This window comes from Rhinoraja longicauda, chromosome 9 (assembly GCF_053455715.1).
Source record: "Rhinoraja longicauda isolate Sanriku21f chromosome 9, sRhiLon1.1, whole genome shotgun sequence".
NCBI classification, from domain to species: domain Eukaryota; kingdom Metazoa; phylum Chordata; class Chondrichthyes; order Rajiformes; family Arhynchobatidae; genus Rhinoraja; species Rhinoraja longicauda.
The window spans coordinates 54,394,641-54,412,576 of record NC_135961.1 but is presented as its reverse complement, the minus strand read 5'-3'; the positions used below and the strand labels follow the sequence as shown (position 1 = coordinate 54,412,576).

The window sequence follows — 17,936 nt, the reverse complement described above, 5'->3', positions numbered from 1 at the left end:
TGGCCAAGATGGCCATTCACGGGTCCAGGCAGCGGGCGGTCGATGGTCACACCGGAGTCGGCTGCCTGCCTCTTTTCCGGGCCTACGTCCGTGCCCGCGTGTCCCTGGAGAGGGAACACGCGATGTCCACAGGGACTCTGGAGGCCTTCCGTGAACACTGGTCGCCGCGGGAGGTCGAGTGTTATAATGATAATGTTGACAAAATGTTGGAGTAACTCAGCTGGTCAGGCAGCATCTCAGGAGAGAAGGAATGGGCGACGTTTCGGGTCGAGACCCTTCTTCAGACTGAAGAAGAGTCTCGACCCGAAACGTCGCCCATTCCTTCTCTCCTGAGATGCTGCCTGACCTGCTGAGTTACTCCAACATTTTGTCAACATTATCATTATAACACTCGACCTCCCGCGGCGACCAGTGTTCACGGAAGGCCTCCAGAGTCCCTGTGGACATCGCGTGTTCCCTCTCCAGGGACACGCGGGCACGGACGTAGGCCCGGAAAAGAGGCAGGCAGCCGACTCCGGTGTGACCATCGACCGCCCGCTGCCTGGACCCGTGAATGGCCATCTTAATATCATGAATAAATATCTTCCATTTGTACCAGCATCTGCAGTTATTTTCTTATACTACTTGATAATGTTGACGTTATTTTAAGTTGAAAACTGTTTTGTTTGTAAACTGCCAATATTGGCAGTTTTTGATGGTGTTACTTTTTTGTATTTTTGTTTTGTTCTGAATAAAAGTATTTTATATTTGTTTTAAAGGGGGCAGACACTGAGAAGGGATGAGGACATGATTGTCAGTGACATGGGGAAGGGGGTAGAGAGCTGGCACCGAGCGCCAAAGGTGAGCGACATCGCAAGCAGATACATTTGACACCGATTGGCATTTGTGCGAGGGCAGGAAGCGGGTACTGCTGCAACCTTGCCAAGGGCTGAACACTACCTTTGTAGTAATTGTCCTCTTCAATGTAACGAGAGAGTCCAAAATCGCCCAGCTTCACACAATTCGGGGAAGCCACTAGAACATTCCGCACAGCTATGTCCCTGCGGGAGAAAGGAGGAGAATTAATGTCTTGAATTGGGAAACAAGGAAGAGGGAAAACACAATGGGAAGAGAAAGCAGGGGACAGCAGTCATGGGTCTGTACAGCATGGAAACAGATTCGGCAGCATAGGAATAGGTGGCGTTTTGGGTCAGAACTGAAGCTGAAGATGGGTCTTGACCTGAAACGTCACCCATTCCTTCTCTCCAGAGATGCTGCCTGGCCCGCTGAGTTACTCCAGCGTATTGTGACCATCTTTGGTATAAACTAGCATCTGCAGTTCCTTCCTGTACATACATCTGACGATCCTGGCCTCGGACATATCCAATAACTGCCTCACTGACTCTGGGGGAAAGAGAATTCCAGACATTCCTCACCCTCCTTGGTTCCGCCTGGAATGGTTTGGTTTTCTTTTCCAAGGATATTCCTGAGATGCCCCCCCATGCATGATCGAAAATACAGCAAAGCAAAGACCAGCCTCTGCAGGGTAATCATTAGCCCGTGAAGTCAACTAGAGACATGGGCCATTTCCATCGACTTCCACAGGCCACTGAAATGTTTTAAATATTTAAGCAGTAATCACTCTGTTTAGTTTAGTTTAGAGATACAGTGCAGAAACAGGCCCTTCAGCCCACTGAGTCCACGCTGACCAGCGACCTCCATACATTAGCACTATCCTACACATTTACGATAATTTTACAATTTTACCGTGGCCACTTTACCTACAAAGCTGTACGTCTTTGGAATGTGGGAGGAAACCGGAGCATCTTGGAGAAAACCCAAGTGGTCACGGGGAGAACGTACAAACTCCGTACAGACAGCACCCGTAGTCAGGATGGAACTCGGGTCTTAAGCGGTGTAAGGCCGCAACTCTACCGCTGCGCCGCCCGCACTTTGCCGCAGTCTTCGCTGCACAATTCACTGCCCGCACTGATCACGTGCCTTGCCATTGCTAGGTGATCGATGGGCTTACCGGTGCACGACCTTCACTCCCTCCAGGTAGGCGAGGGCCTTGGATATCTGCCAGGAATAATCCACCAGCGTCACCACTTCCAGGGTGGCTTTGTTGGTGACCAGGTAACTCTCCAGCTGGGGGTGAAACAGAGTACAGGTAGGATGATCACCAAAGAGGAATGCACAGTGTTGGGAGAGGAAGCTTCGCCCCTATCTAGGGAGAGGGTTCCTGGGGCCTGACCACAGCCACCGAGGCCCTGGCTCCTCATGGCCTTCCCTGCCCCTGGCTTTCACCGCTGTAGTTGACACCCACACCGTCGTTGGGAGGGCATATAAAGGATCGGTCCCTGTCCGACCCGGGGATTCCAGGCACCGCAGGGAGCCAGGCCTCTTGCCGATCCCTGTTCTGGATACCGCAGGGCGCTGGGAATTCTTGACACCACTGGGGTCCAGGAATCAACCATTCCTTCTCCCTGTGCCCACTTCACAGTGCCCAGACAGAGGTTGTCTTCCAAAGTTTAGGGTAGTGTAGTTTAGAGATACAGCGTGGAAACAGGCCCTTTGGCCCACCATGTCCATGCCATCAGCCACTAGTTCTATCCTGCACACTTGGGACAATTTACAGAAGCCAACAACCCTACAAAGACCCATCCAATTCTAACGCACTCTGAGGCCAAGTGTTCCCCGACTGTTTGGTTGGATCACCCCATCACACCCCAATCGGTCGGTTGGTTGGAAGAAGGGTCCAGAGCCGAAACTTCGCCCATGCCTTTTCTCCAGATATGCTGTCTGACCCATTGAGTTATTCCAGCATTTTGTGTCTATCTTTGGTATAAACCAGAATCTGCAGTTCTTTGTTTCAACACCCCAACCACCTGCCCTCGGGGACCATCAGGAGACCAGCAGGGATGGTCTCATTTATTTATTCACTGCATGTTGAGGTTGATGGGAAGGCCAACCTTTGCTGAACATCCCTAATTGACCCCGAGTTGGGGGCTTTGTCCTTTGTCCCGCCCCCCTGACATCAGTCTGAAGAAGGGTCTCGACCCGAAACGTCACCCATTCCTTCTCTCCTGAGATGCTGCCTGACCTGCTGAGTTACTCCAGCATTTTGTGAAATAAATACCTTTGATTTGTACCAGCATCTGCAGTTATTTTCTTACACTGAATTGGGGGCACTTCAGAGGGCAGTTAATAGACACCCCATTGCTGTGGTCTCGAGCCATATCTCGCACAGGGGGGATCGGGGCAGAAGGTTCCACCATCTCCCCAGGGAGACAGGAGCAGACCAGTGGGTTGGGCACCTCCCTCTCAGACAGAGATGTCAAGGGTCTGTCGGTGCCGGCACCGTGAGAGGGTGGAAGCACAACCAGACCAGCCGCGCAAAGGGAGGGGACAAAGGAGGACCAGGTGTGGAGGGACCACCGCGAGGGAGGGGTAAGAGCACCAGGGACCCAGCGTGGAGGGACCACCGTGAGAGAGAGGTAAGAGCAACAGGGACCCAGCGTGGAGGGACCACCATGAGGGAGGGGTAAGGGCAACAGGGACGCAGCGTGGAGGGACCACCGAGGGAGTACTACACTATGGGAGGGGCAGTACTGAGGGAATAGCACACTGTGTAGTACTCCCTCAGTACTGCCCCTCCCAGTGTAGTACTTCCTCAGTACTGCCCCTCCCACAGTGCAGTACTCTCTCAGTACTGCCCCTCCCACAGTGCGGCAATCCCTCAGTACTGCCCCTCCCACAGTGTGGCAATCCCTCAGTACTGCCCCTCCCACAGTGTGGCAATCCCTCAGTACTGCCCCTCCCACAGTGCAGTACTCTCTCAGTACTGCCCCTCCCACAGTGCGCCATTCCCTCAGTACTGCCCCTCCCACAGTGTGGCAATCCCTCAGTACTGCCCCTCCCACAGTGGCGTACTCCTTCAGTACTGCCCCTCCCACAGTGCGGCATTCCCTCAGTACTACCTCTTCCACAGTGCGGCATTCCCTCAGTACTGCCCCTCCCACAGTGTGGCATTCCCACAGTACTGCCCTTCCCACAGTGCAGTACTCCCTCAGTACTGCCCCTCCCACAGTGGCATACTCCTTCAGTACTGCCCCTCCCATAGTGCGGCATTCCCTCAGTACTGCCCCTCCCACAGTGCGGTGCTCCCTCAGTATTGCCCCTCCCACAGTGCGGCATTCCCTCAGTACTGCCCCTCCCACAGTACGGTGCTCCCTCAGGGCCTCCCCTCCCACCGTCTCAGAGATGGGACGTGACACTTTAAGCTCCTGTTCTGTCCTCCTGCATCTTCCTCCGGTAGCTGGCTTCCCCACTCACCTCTCCATAAGGATACAATTCCATGATTAGCCAGGCCGGATCCTCTTCGATCATCCCGATCAGCCTGACGAGATGTGGATGGTCGAGGGGCTCCATGATTGCTGGGGAAAGTGAAGGGCAGGTCACTGAAGGTGGGAATTTAAACAATGCAGCATCCAACCAACTCAAATCTAAACAGCATATGCTGGAAATTGCAGAAAGTGATCTCATGAAGATTACTGCCAGGTGAAGCGTTGAGAGAAAGAGGGAGGGAGGAAGGGAAATAGTGACAGAGGGAGAATTTCCAAGAGAAAGAGAAAGAAAGTGACAACAAGAGAGGGGGTAATGTGGAGAGAAAAAGACCGTGAGTGTGGAAACAAGGAATTACAGATGTGTAGGAAGGAACTGGAAGATGCTGGTTTAAACCGAAGATAGACACAAAAAGCCGGAGTAACTCAGCGGGACAGGCGGCATCTCTGCAGAGAAGGAATGGGTGACGTTTCGGGTCTGAGAAAGGGTCTCGACCCGAAACGTCACTCATTCCTTCTCTCTCTCTCTCTCGAGATGCTGCCAGTCCCGCTAAGCTACTCCAGCTTTTTGTGTCCACTCAAGGAATTGCAGATGCTGGTTTACAAAAAAAGACACAAGGTGCTGGAGTGCAGCATCTCTGGAGAACATGAATAGGGGGACCTTTCCCGACTCAACACATCACCTATCCATGCTCTGCAGAGATTCTGTTTGACCCGCACAGTTACTCCAGCACTTTGTGCCTTTTTTTAGAGGGAGTAAAACAGAGAGTGGACAGAGAGCGAATCAAGGCAGAGGGAAAAGAGAAAGATATAAAAGAGACATTGAGACAATGTGATGATTATTTGATGATTTCGACGAATCTTTACAATGTTGGCAATGATAAGACTGATACGAGAGCTCCATCTGTTGGGCCCATACACTGTGCAGTGAAGTCCTGGGTTTGGGGGATTGTTGGATGGCTCTCTTCAATCTCCAGATGAGGGAGCCCAGTGGTTAAATAATTGTGTAGATGCTGGTTTCTACTAAAGATAGACGGATCTCTGGAGAAGAGGAATAGGTGGCGTCTCGGATCGGAACCCTTTTTCAGGCTGAAGTGGCAGAGGTGGTCGACTACGACTGCAGACAACACTCCAAGTGCGGTCTCGCTAACATGCTGGGAGAACCACAGTGTGCAGCTGCTCAGACTGCAGACACACAACTCGAGAGGCAAACTAACATAAAACTGAGCATCAGAGGTCACATGGAAGAACTTCAGAATACCACGCTGAAGAGGCATCCAAACAAGTAGATCATAAGTGATCTACTCCGCCATTCAATCATGGCTGATCTATCTCTCCCTCCTAACCCATTTCTCCCCATAACCTCTGACAGCTGTACTAATCAAGAATCGATTGATCTCTGCCTTAAATAAATCCACTAACAGCCTCCACAGCCTTCTATGGAAAAGAATTCCACAGATTCACCACCCTCTGACTAAAGAAATTCCTCCTCATCTCCTTCCCAAGTACTTCCTGAAGCAAGGCATAGAAGGATGTGGAACTAATGTGGGCAAATCTGATTAGATAGGTAGTGTAAAAAGTGTTAGTAGGACGAGCTTAGATGGGACATCTTGGTCAGCATGTACGAGTTGGACCAAAGGGCCTGTTTCAGTGCTGTATGAGTCTAGGACACTACAATCGTGAGTACGGATGTGTTGGGCTGAAAGGCGTGTTTCTGTGTATACCAATCTACGACGCTATTCTAAAATCAAGAAACCATAAATGCTGAAAATTCACGATAAAACCCGAGAATGATGGAGCTACTCAGCAGTCAGACAGCTTGAGTGGAGAGAGAAGTCGGTGAAAGATCATCCGAATGAAAAACTTTAACCCCTGTTTCTCTCGACATGGCTGCTGCCCGACCCGCTGAGTTTTTCCAGCATTCAGCAGTTGTTTCGGAAAGTCTGTGTTGAGAGTGAGTAATTCCTTACTGCCTTCCAGGAGGAACTTCTCCTTGATGTCAAACGTGCATTCACCTTTGCAGGTCTTCACTGCCACAGCCAGCTGCTCTCCATTCTGTGGACAGAGAGGCACAAAGATCACTCGAAAAACACCAAAGGTGGAGGAAGATTTGAGGGATATTACATTTGTCAAGAGCACATTTTACTCCCGAAAGCATTTGTTATCACACTCCCTACCCCCGGTTCTCACTGACTCTGTTGGATTCATGTGTAATGTTTCCCATTACAACTCAGCAGTTTAGTTTTGTTTATTGTCTCGTGTACCGAGGCACAGTGAAAAGCTTTGTTTTGTTGTTGTTGCATACTAAAAAGTCAAGAGAAAGACTACACATAGAGTCATAGAGTCTTACAGTGTAGAAACAGGCCCAACTTGTACACACCGGCCAACATGTCCCATCTACACTTGTCCCATCAGCCTGCATTTGACCTATATTCCTCTAAACCTATCCGATCCATGTACCTGTCTAACTGTTTCTTAAACATTGCGATAGTACCTGCTTCAACCACCTCCTCTGGAAGCTCGTTCCATACACCCACCAACGTTTGCGTGAAAAAGGTTGCACCTCAGGTTCCTATTAAGTCTTTCCCTCCTTACCTTAAACCCATGTCCTCTGGTTCTCGATTCCCCTACTCTGGGTAAGAGACTGTACGTCTGCCTTACCTATTCCTCTCATGATTTTGTACACCTCTATAAGATCACCCTCACCCTCCTGCGTTCCAAGGAATAGAGTCCTAGCCTGCTCAACCTGATTACAACATATAATTACAATCAAACAGTCCACAGTGTACAGATACAGGTTAAAGGCAATCTGTTGGAGTAGAGGTTGAAATGAGTGGAGTGATTGTAATAAATAATTGCAGATTCACTTCTGGGACTAGAGAGTCACCTGGTTTCAGCACCATCTTAGGCAGGGGCCTCGGTTGTATTTTAAATAGAAACTCACAAGAAGCCGAGAACGCGGGCAAGTGTTTATTTTATGAGACAGCAAAATGTAGTGGTAAGTGAAAACCAGGACCAGGATATTTCTTCACTCCAGCAGTTGTTATCCACAATAACTGTCCTAGAGGAAGTGCGGATGAACTGCATTCTTGAACCATTGTCTCTCTGGCGAAGGCACTCCCACAGTGCTGTCGGGGAGGGAGTTCCAGGATTTAAACCCGGTGATGAAAGATCAATGACGTATTTCCAACTCGGGATGGCGTGTGACTTGGAGGGGAAGCTGCAGGAGGAGGTGATCCCCTGCATCTGCAGATGGTCGAGGGGATGGGTTTGGAAGGTGTGGTTGAAGTGGCCTGGGTGGGTAACCACAGTGGATTCTGTAGATGGTGCTATAGGCTGAAGTGGGGTCCCAACCGGAAACGTCACCCATCCTTTCCCACAAGAGATCCTTTACACAATGGGCATTTCGTAAAGAATTATGATGTACAGAGGGATCTTGGAGTTCAAGCTCCCTGAAAGTGACAACACAGGGAAATAGCTGGGACGTTATGTTGCAACTTCATAAAACATTAGTTACACTGCACATGGAATATTGTTTGCAGTTCTGGCCGCCACACTACAGGAAATATGTGACTGCACTGGAGAGAGTGCAGAGAAGATTCACCAGGATGGATCAGAGGACGTTAGTTATGGGGAGAGATTGGACAGGCTGGACTTGTTTTCCCTGGAGTGAAGGAGACTGAGGTGCCCTGATGGAGGGATATAAGAATATAAGAAGCTAGATAGTCAGAATCATTTCCCAAGGTATCAAAATGCAGGCTTACGTTTAAGCTGAGAGGAAGAAGTTTTAATAGGGATCTGAGGGGTAGGTTTTATTTTACCCAGAGAGTGGCTGATATCTGGAATGTGATGCCAGAAGAGGTGATGAAATCAGATACAGTTGTTATATTTGAGGCATATAGACAGGCAGTTATTTAGGTAATTTATTCACAAAATGCTGGAGTAACTCAGCAGGTCAGGCAGCATCTCGGGAGAGAAGGAATGGGTGACGTTTCGGGTCGAGACCCTTCTTCAGACGGATCCGCATAGACGGATACGGTGCTAATGCAGGAAAGTAGGAGCAGTGTTGATGGACAAAAATGTTGTCTGGGATGTGGGCCAAAGGGTTTTTTCTGTGCTGTATCGCACTATGAATCCATCACATGATATCCCAGACACGAATCACCAGGGCCCAGGGTCTAAGGGACAAGAAAATCTCCAGTTCGGTGATCAGTAAACGCACAATATTTCAGTTGGGAACGTCACCCCTTGACATTAAAACAACATTTCAAAATATGATTTGAAGAAAGGAAACTCACATTTGTTTTGTAAAGTCCTTCATAAACCTGACCGAAAAATCCTTCTCCCAGAATCCGGCCCAGAACCACAGAGTCTCGAGAGATATTATTGTGAGAAACTGCAAGAAGAATCATGAGAATTGAGAAAGCCGGCAGAAATACCGGAGAGCAATCTGTTGGATCGTGGTCACGAGTCCCTGTGCAGTTTCAGGAGACTGGATATTGACCGCAGATAGACACAAACAGCTGGTGTAACTCAGCGGGGCAGGCAGCATCTTTGGAAAGAAGGAATGGGTGACATTTCGGGTCGAGACCCTTCATCAGTCTGGTTAGGGATAAAGGGGAAACGAGAGATATCGGCGATGATGTAGAGAGATAAAGAACAATGAGTGAAAGATTTGCAAAAAAGTAACATTGTTCTTTATCTCGAGGCCAGTTCGTTGGATGCTTTCAAGAGAGAGCTGGATAGAGCTCTTAAGGATAGCGGAGTGAGGGGGTATGGGGAGAAGGCAGGAACGGGGTACTGATTGATAGTGATCAGCCATGATCGCATTGAATGGCGGTGCTGGCTCGAAGGGCTGAATGGCCTACTCCTGCACCTATTGTCTATTGTCTATTGTCTATTGATACATCATCGCCTATATCTCTCGTTTTCCTTATCGTTAACCAGTCTGAAGAAGGGTCTCCTAGAAACATAGAAAAATAGGTGTAGGAGTAGGTCATTCGGCCATTCGAGCCAGCACCGCCATTCAATATGATCATGGCTGATCATCTAAAATCAGTACCCCATTCCTGTTTTTTCCCCATATCCCTTGATTCCTTTAGCCCCAAGAGCTAAATCTAGCTCCCTCTTGAAAACATCCAGTGAATTGGCCTCCAATGCCTTCTGCGTCAGAGAATTCCACAGATTCACAACTCTCTGGGTGAAGTAGTTTTTCCCCATCTCAGTCCTAAATGGCCTACCCCTTATTCTTAAACTGTGACCCCTGGTTCTGGACTCCCCCAACATCAGGAACATTTTTCCTGCATCTAGCCTATCCAATCCTTTAAGAATTTTATATGTTTCTATAAGATCCCCTCTCATCCTTCTAATTCCAGTGAACACAAGCCCAGTCGACCCATTCTTTCATCATATATCAGTCCCTCCATTCCGGGAATTAACCCGGTGAATCTAAGCTGCACCCCTTCAATAGCAATAAGGTGCTTCTTCAAATTAGACCAAAATTGCACACAATCCTCCAGGTGCGGTCTCACCAGGGCCCTGTGCAACTGCAGTAACACCTCCGTGCTCCTAAACTCAAATCCTCTCGCAATGAAGGCCAACATGCTATTAGCTTTCTTCACTGCCTGCTGTAACTATATGCTGTAACTATATAACTTTCAATGACTGATGTACAAGGACACCCAGGGTCTCGTTGCACCCCCCCCCTTTTCCTAATCTGACACCATTCAGATAATAATCTGCCTTCCTGTTCTTGCCTCCAAAGTGGATATTCTCACAATTATCTACATGAAACTGCATCTGCCATGCATCTGCCCACTCACCCAACTTATCCAAGTCATCCTGCATCCTCAGCATCCTCCTCACACTGCCACCCAGCTTTGTGTCATCCGCAAACTTGGAGATGTCACATTTAATTCCCTCGTCTGAATCGTTAATATATATTGTAAATAACTGGGGTCCCAGAACCGAGCCTTGCGGCACCCCAATAGTCACTGCCTGCCATTCTGAAAAGGACCCGTTAATTCCTACTCTTTGCTTCCTGTCTGCCAACCAGTTCTCTATCCATGTCAATACCCTACCCCTAATACCATGTGCTCTAATTTTGCACACTAATCTCTTGAGTGAGACCTTGCCAAAGGCTGTTGAAAGTCCAGTTCCACCACATCCACTGGCTCTCCCTTATCCATTCTACTTGTTACATCCTCAAAAATTCCAGAAGATTAGTCAAACACGATTTCCACTTCATAAATCCATGCTGATTTTGATGGATCCTGTCACTGCTTTCCAAATGCACTGCTATAAACATCTTTAATAATCGACTCAAACATCTTTAATAATCGACTCAAACATCTTTCCCACTACCGAGGTAAGGCTAACTGGTCCATAATTTTCCGTTTTCTCTCTCCCTCCTTTCTTAAAATGTGGGGTTACATTGGCTATGCTCCAGTCCACAGGAACTGATCCAGAGTCGAGATAACATTGGAAAATGATCACCAATGCAGCCACAATTCTAGGGCCACTTCCTTGAGTACTCTGGGATGCAGACCATCAGGCCCTGGGGATTTATCTGCCTTCAGTCCCAACAGTTTACCTAACACCATTTCCTGACTTATGAGGATTCCCTTCAGTTCCTCCCTCCCACTAGATCCTTGGTCCCCTAGTATTTCTGGTAGATTGTTTGTGTCTTCCTTAGTGAAGACAGAACCAAAGTATTTGTTTAACTGTTCTGCCATTTCTTTGTTTCCCATTATAAATTCACCTGGTCTCTGATTGTAAGGGACCCATATTTGTCTTCACTAATCTTTTCCTTTTTACATATCTAAAGAAGCTTTTAGAGTCAGTTTTTATATTCCCCGCAAGCTTTCTTTCATGCTTTTTTCCCCCCTCTTAATTAACCCCTTTGTCTTCCTCGGTTGAGTTCTAAATTTCTCCCACTCCTCCGGTTTGTAGCTTCCACTGGCCAATTTATATGCCTTTTCCATGAATTAAAATACTATCCTTGATTTCCCTCGTTAGCCACAGTTGAGTGGCCTTCCCCGTTTTATTTTTTCGTCAGACAGGAATGAACAATTTTTGGAGTTCATCCATGCGGTCTTTAAATCTTTCAGTCTCAACCTGAAACGTCACCATTCCTTCACCATTCCTGAGTTACGCCAGCTTTTTGTGTCTATCTTCGGTTTAAACCACCATCAGCAGTACCTTCCTACACATACTGTCTGCCGATACCGGCTGCAGCTTCCTCTGTTGAAACAGTGGCCACAGGCCTCGGCTGGGGCGGACTCGGGGATGGTGTGATTTGCCGCGAGTGTCTCTCTCTCTCTCTCTCTCTCTCTCACTCTTTTTCTCTTTCTCTCTCTCTCTCTCTCTGTCAGTCTTGGCTAACACTCACCTGCAGATCTCGGCGTGTCCGGGATTTCGGCGTAGATGTCGGAATCTGCAAAATGTCCAGAGCAAAGTGGGTCAGCCAGGAGGAGAACAGAAGGGAGAGTGGAGCCTGGGGTGCAGGGATACACAGAGAAGGGGCGTGGGGCCTGCAATCCACTGGACAGAGAGGTCTCCTGGTTATCATGGAGAAATGATCGGCCCGACTCCCAAGGTAGATCCCCCACAGTACTGAGCTGCTCCAGGACAAAAAATGCCAGAGTAACTCAGCGGGACAGGCAGCATCCCTGGCGAAAAGGAATAGGTGACGTTTTGGGTCGAGACCATTCTTTAGACTGAGAGTCAGGGGAGGGCGAAACTAGTGGTATGAGAAACGTACAGAACAAATCACAGCATGCACCGATGGCCCACAGAAGGTGGAGTCCACAATGATCCATTGTTGGCTGTGGAAGAGGTGATAATGAAGAGATACAAACAGTGAAACTAGCAAGATGACTAAGGTGGGGGAGGGAAGGAGAGAGCGGGAATGCAAGGATTACTTGAAATTATAGGAATCAAATTTCATACCGCTGGGTTGGAAGCTGCCCAAGCAAAATATGAGGTGCTGTTCCTCCAATTTGCGTGTGGCACCACTCTGGCAGTGGAGGAGTCCCAGGACAGAACAGTCAATATGGGAATGTGAAGGGGAGTAGAAATGTTTGGCAACTGGGTGATCACTTAGTCCTTGGCGTACTGAGAGTAGGTGTTCCAGGTTTGCAGGACTGCTCCGGGTTTGGAGGTGGCTCAGAGGAAAAGACTCTGCAAATAATTAGCGTAGGCTGGCTCTTAAGCACCAGATAGAAGCACAGAATGAGCCCAAGACAAGAGATGTACTGGGAGCACTGTAATTGATCATTCTACTGAACTAGCACATGTCCTTGGTACAGGCCAGTGGAAGGGAGGGCCGGAGGGGCAGAGGGGGGGGCAGAGGGGGGGGGAGGGGGGGGGGGGGGAGGGGAGGGGTGGGGCAGGTGTAGTGGGTTTGTGGCTCCATAGGATTCCTGACTCTTCCAGCTTCACGTTCACACAGGAACCGTGAGGCTTGGTATTGCCAGGAGCTTTCTGGATCAGGAAGCTCCCCTGATGATCTTAGAGAAATGGGGACCTCAAGAAAACCAGGGCAACAAGGAGAGGGTGAATGGGACTTAGTTTAGTTTAGTTTAGTTTAGAGATACAATGCCGAACCCAGCCCTCCGGCCCACCAAGTCCACCCCGACCAGTGATCCCAGTACAATAGCATTATCCTGCACACTAGGGACAATTTACGATTTTTACCAAAGCCAATTAACCTACAAATCTGTACGTCTTTGGAATGTTGGAGGAAACCGGAACATCCAGAGAAAACCCACGCGGTCATGGGGAGAACGTACAAACTCCGTACAGACAGCACCCATAGTCCGGATTGAACCCGGGTCTCTGGCGCTGTAAGGCGGTAACTCTACCACTGCTCAACCATACCGCCCAAACTAATGGGAGTTTGCTCCCCTGGCAGCCAGCATCGTCCCGATGAACCAAATGGGCTTGTTCCATCCTTAAAAGTACCTAGATCTGAAATTGGACTGATCGTCAATGATGTCCCCAATGTCGAGCGGGACAGTGAGTAGATTCACTGCTAACAGTACTGAGTGGGGTCCACACAGAGAGGCCACTGGGCAGAAAACGCTTGGGGTAATGTGTGATGGTCCCCTTCACGCGGTTCAATCACCAGGTGGATACCCCTCAGGTAGGGTGGGGCAGGGTCCTCATAGAGAGAGGGTAGGGCTCACAGAGTTATTTTGCAGCTGGGAGGTGCAGAGTGTGAGACTCAGTTCATGTTCATAAGTTCTAGGAGCAGAATTAGGCCATTCGGCCCATCAAATCTACTCTGTCGTACAGTCATGGCCGATTTGTCTTTCCCTCTCAACACCATTCTCCTGCCTTGCCCCCATAATCCCTGACACCCGTACTATTCAAGAATCTGTCAATCTCTGCCTTAAAAATATCCATTGACTTGGCCTCCACAACCGTCTGTGGCAATGAATTCTGCAGTTCCACGTACTCAGTTCCACATCCCACCTCTTCCCAAAACCCTCCAGCAAACGAGCCTTGTGCAGGAATTTTGGAGCAAGTGGACTACCAAGTGCTTCCATTCCACGTATGTCCTACAGGACTCTTCCAAGCTCACATTTCCTTGGGTCCCCCTTCTGTACCACTCCCTCCAGAGCCCTGACCCCAGCTCCCAAAGCCAGTCCGTCCCCTCACTCCGCAGAGTCCACTCTCCGTGACTCACCCATGCTTCTCCGTGACAACACGGATCTTGGCTCATCGGTTATCTTCACTTCCGGTCTTGGCCTAAAATAAAAGCAGAAGGGAGTCAGCACAACCACCTTTAATCAGCAGGGTCTGTATAGCACCGGGCTGTGTAATCTCACAACAGGGCCTGTATAACACAGGACAGTGTAATTCTACAGCAGGGCCTGTATAACACAGGGCAGTGTAATTCTACAGCAGGGCCTGTATAACACAGGGCAGTGTAATCTCACAACAGAGCCTGTATAACTCAGGGCTGACACCCTGTGCGTAGGGGAGAGGGTCGGGCCGAAGATGTCCTGGTTGGGTTGCTCCTGGGCCTGGCCAAGCCGGGCATCCGCAAGTCGCGGCGCCAGGCGGAAGAGGGCTCTGCCCGAGCCTGCTGCCTGACCCTTTTCCGGGATTACGTCCGTGCCCGGGTGGTGTTGGAGAGGGACAATGCGCTGTCCACTGGTACCCTGGGGCACTTCCAGGATCGTTATGCACCGCGGGGGATTAGATACATCCTGGTAGGGATTGTAATATAGTTGTATAATAGTTTCATTTGGTATATTTGTTTCTATTGTATTCTGGTGGTGGGTTCTGTTTTGTTTGTAAATATTATTTTTAAATAATTGATTTTTTTTTTATTAATAAAAACACAGGGCTGTGTAATATTACACAGGGCCTGTATAACACAGGGCAGTGTAATATCACCCAGGGCCTGCATAACACAGGCAGTATAATTCTACAGCGGGATCTGTATAACACAGGGCAGTGTAATATCACCCAGGGCCTGCATAACACAGGACAGTGTAATTCTACAGCGGGGTCTGTATAACACAGGGCAGTGTAATTCTACAGCGGGGTCTGTATAACACAGGGCAGTGTAATATCACCCAGGGCCTGCATAACACAGGACAGTGTAATTCTACAGCGGGGTCTGTATAACACAGGACAGTGTAATTCTACAGCGGGGTCTGTATAACACAGGGCAGTGTAATTCTACAACAGGGCCTGTATAACACAGGGCAGTGTAATTCTACAACAGGGCCTGTATAACACAGGGCAGTGTAATTCTACAACAGGGCCTGTATAACACAGGGCAGTGTAATTCTACAACAGGGCCTGTATAACACAGGGCAGTGTAATTCTACAACGGGGTCTGTTTAACAGAGGGCAGTGTAATTCTACAACAGGGCCTGTATAACACAGGGCAGTGTAATTCTACAGCGGAGTCTGTATAACACAGGACTGTGTAATTCTACAACAGGGCTTGTATAACACTGGGCTGTGTAATCCCACAAAGCCTGTATAACACAGCTGTTATCAGGCAACTGAACCATCCGACCACAACTAGAGAGCTGTCCTGAACTACTATAAACCTCATTGGAGACCCTCAGACTATCTTTGATCAGACTTTACTGGCTTTATCTTGCACTAAACTTTATGCATGTTATTCCTTTATCATGTATCTATATACTGTAAATGGCTCGATTTTAATCGTGTATTGCCTTTCCGCTGACTGGTTAGCATGCAACAAAAGCTTTTCACTGCACCTCGATACACGTGACAGTAAATAAACTAAACTGAACGAACACAGAGCTGCATAATCCCACAACCACGCTTGTATAACACAGGTGTAGGAAGCCACTGTAGATGCTGATTTATTTTGAAGATAGACACAATATGCTGGAGTAACTCAGCAGGTCTTACATCATGTAAGTACCATCTGCAATTTGTCCTGGACTAACCACATTGAAGCTGGCTAAAAAGCACACTAACAGCACTTTTCTCTCATTAGTTCAGCATGTCTCCAATGAAGTTAATCAACTTCTACGAAGTAATGTTTAGTTTATAGACACAAAGTGCTGGAACAACTCAACAGGTCAGGCAGTATCTCTAGAGAAAAGGAACAGGTGACATTTTGGGTCGAAACCCTTCTTTAGACTGAACCCGCTGAGTTACTCCAGCATATATGTATAAACCACATCTGCAGTTCCTTCCTAGTTTAGTTTAGTTTTGTTTAGATACACAGCATGCAACCAGGCCCTTTGGCCCATCAAGTTCATACTGACCATCGATCACAGGTACACTAAATCTATGTTGGACCCTTTTCACATCCTGCATGCTATGGGCCAATACAGAAGCCAATTAATCTACAAACCTACAAACTTGGAATGTGGGAGGAAACTGGAGCACCCGGAGAAAACCCACACAGTCACAGGGAGAATGGGACAAACAGGGACAAATTCCGCACAGACAGCACCTGTACTTAGGATCGACACCGGGTCTCTGATGCTGTGAGGCAGCAGCTCCACAGCCACGACACTGTGCCTTACCAATAAAGCATCCTATCAGGATGCATCACAGCTTGGTCTGGCAACAGTTCTGCCACGAGCACAAGAAATTGCAGAGTTGTGCATGTAGCCCAGTCCCTTAGACAGACCAACCTCTCCATCATTGGCACCATCTACATACCAAGCTGCCTTAGCAAAGAATCCAACAGAATCAAGGACAGTTGTAACCCTGGTCATTTCCTCTTCTCCCATCTTTTGTTGGGCCAAAGGTACAAAAGCTTGAAAGCATGTACCACTAGATTCAGCAATAGCTTCTTCCTCACTATTATCAGACAACCCGATTGGTCCACCCGATCTTCCAACCTACCTTATTTGGACCTTGTACTTTATTTTTGTTTCTCTGCAGCTGTAAAGCTATAAATGCTGTATTTTCCGCACGCTGGTCATTTTCATTTTTCACTACCTGTTCTTCTTGTGTATGGCTTGATTGTACTCATGCATAGTATGATTTGACTGGATAGCACACGAACAAAGTATTTCACTGCATCTTGGATCTCATGACAACAATAAACCAAGACCAACATACCGGGGAGGAAGGTCAGGGAGCTTGTCTTTTGATTCTTGATCTGTGGGAACAGAAGAATCACAACAGGGTTAATAAACAAAATAACTCATGGTTATTGGATGCTGATTCAAGGCTCCCCGGCTGGGTTAAGTCAAGAGGTTTCCCACCACACCAGCCAGCCCGGTTAAGGACCTGTCCCACTTAGGCGATTTTCTACGCGACTGCCAGTGACTGTCAAAGTCGTAGCAGTTCGCCAAAATTTTCTTTTACCCTACGACAATGACCACGACAATGCCTCTGGCTAAGAGATTACACCGTCTTCGGAAACATCGCAAAATTCCCACGCTTATCAATGCTTCTCCGGCGTCCTGATTTTCGCTGAAATCACTGACAAGTCTGTAATTACTTGAGAGTTTTTAAATATAACATCTTGCCCGGGTTACTTGAAAACCAAGCTTCACAGTAACAAGGCATAAACTGGATTGACTTCCAGTTTACTAATAGCAGCAAAAAGACATTTAATTTTAAACGTGGTTAAATGGAATTTTGTGCGGAGTGTGGGCATTCTTTGAAAATGTACGGGAGATGCATATCTGGTTTCTGGGTTGCATATTTGGGTTTGGAGCCTACTTTAAAAGTAATCGCTGATGGCCATAAACATCGCAAAATTCTCACACTAACCTGACCGTCAAACTGTCGCCTCCAATCTACCTGTCAAAGGTCCTGATGGTAAATAAATTGGTTAAACACAAGTATTTTATGGTATCTTCAAATGACTTTACTTGATTTAATATTATGTGCTTCTAAATGCATCTGCGACAACCTAGCAAACCTGGGGACAGCATGCGACAGCGCCCACAATAAGCTACGATACCTGGCGACAAGCCAGCAGTCGCCGAGAAATTTCTATTTGGAAAATTTCTCAGCGACGCGCCGAGATCCACTACGATTCTTTGAAGACTCCTCACGATCATGCCCGCGACACCCCGGCGAACTGTCGGCGACAGCCTAGTCGCCGGCAGTCGCCTAAGTGGGACAAGCCCTTTCGGGATCAGAGTC

At 48.2% G+C, this 17,936-nt stretch overlaps 1 protein-coding gene across 1 annotated transcript in view; it reads right to left on the bottom strand.

Annotated features, from left to right (window-relative positions):
• LOC144596760 (protein-tyrosine kinase 2-beta-like) overlaps nucleotides 1-17,936 on the bottom strand; it is a 109,955-nt gene that overhangs the window by 22,291 nt on the left and 69,728 nt on the right. The window contains exons 12-19 of the mRNA XM_078405521.1: nucleotides 16,899-16,938; nucleotides 14,014-14,075; nucleotides 11,713-11,757; nucleotides 8,621-8,718; nucleotides 6,293-6,377; nucleotides 4,315-4,415; nucleotides 2,012-2,127; nucleotides 940-1,040 (exon numbers count right to left, since the gene is read on the bottom strand). Coding sequence (XP_078261647.1) covers nucleotides 940-1,040; nucleotides 2,012-2,127; nucleotides 4,315-4,415; nucleotides 6,293-6,377; nucleotides 8,621-8,718; nucleotides 11,713-11,757; nucleotides 14,014-14,075; nucleotides 16,899-16,938 — 648 coding nt within the window. The remainder of the gene's footprint in view (nucleotides 1-939; nucleotides 1,041-2,011; nucleotides 2,128-4,314; nucleotides 4,416-6,292; nucleotides 6,378-8,620; nucleotides 8,719-11,712; nucleotides 11,758-14,013; nucleotides 14,076-16,898; nucleotides 16,939-17,936) is intronic.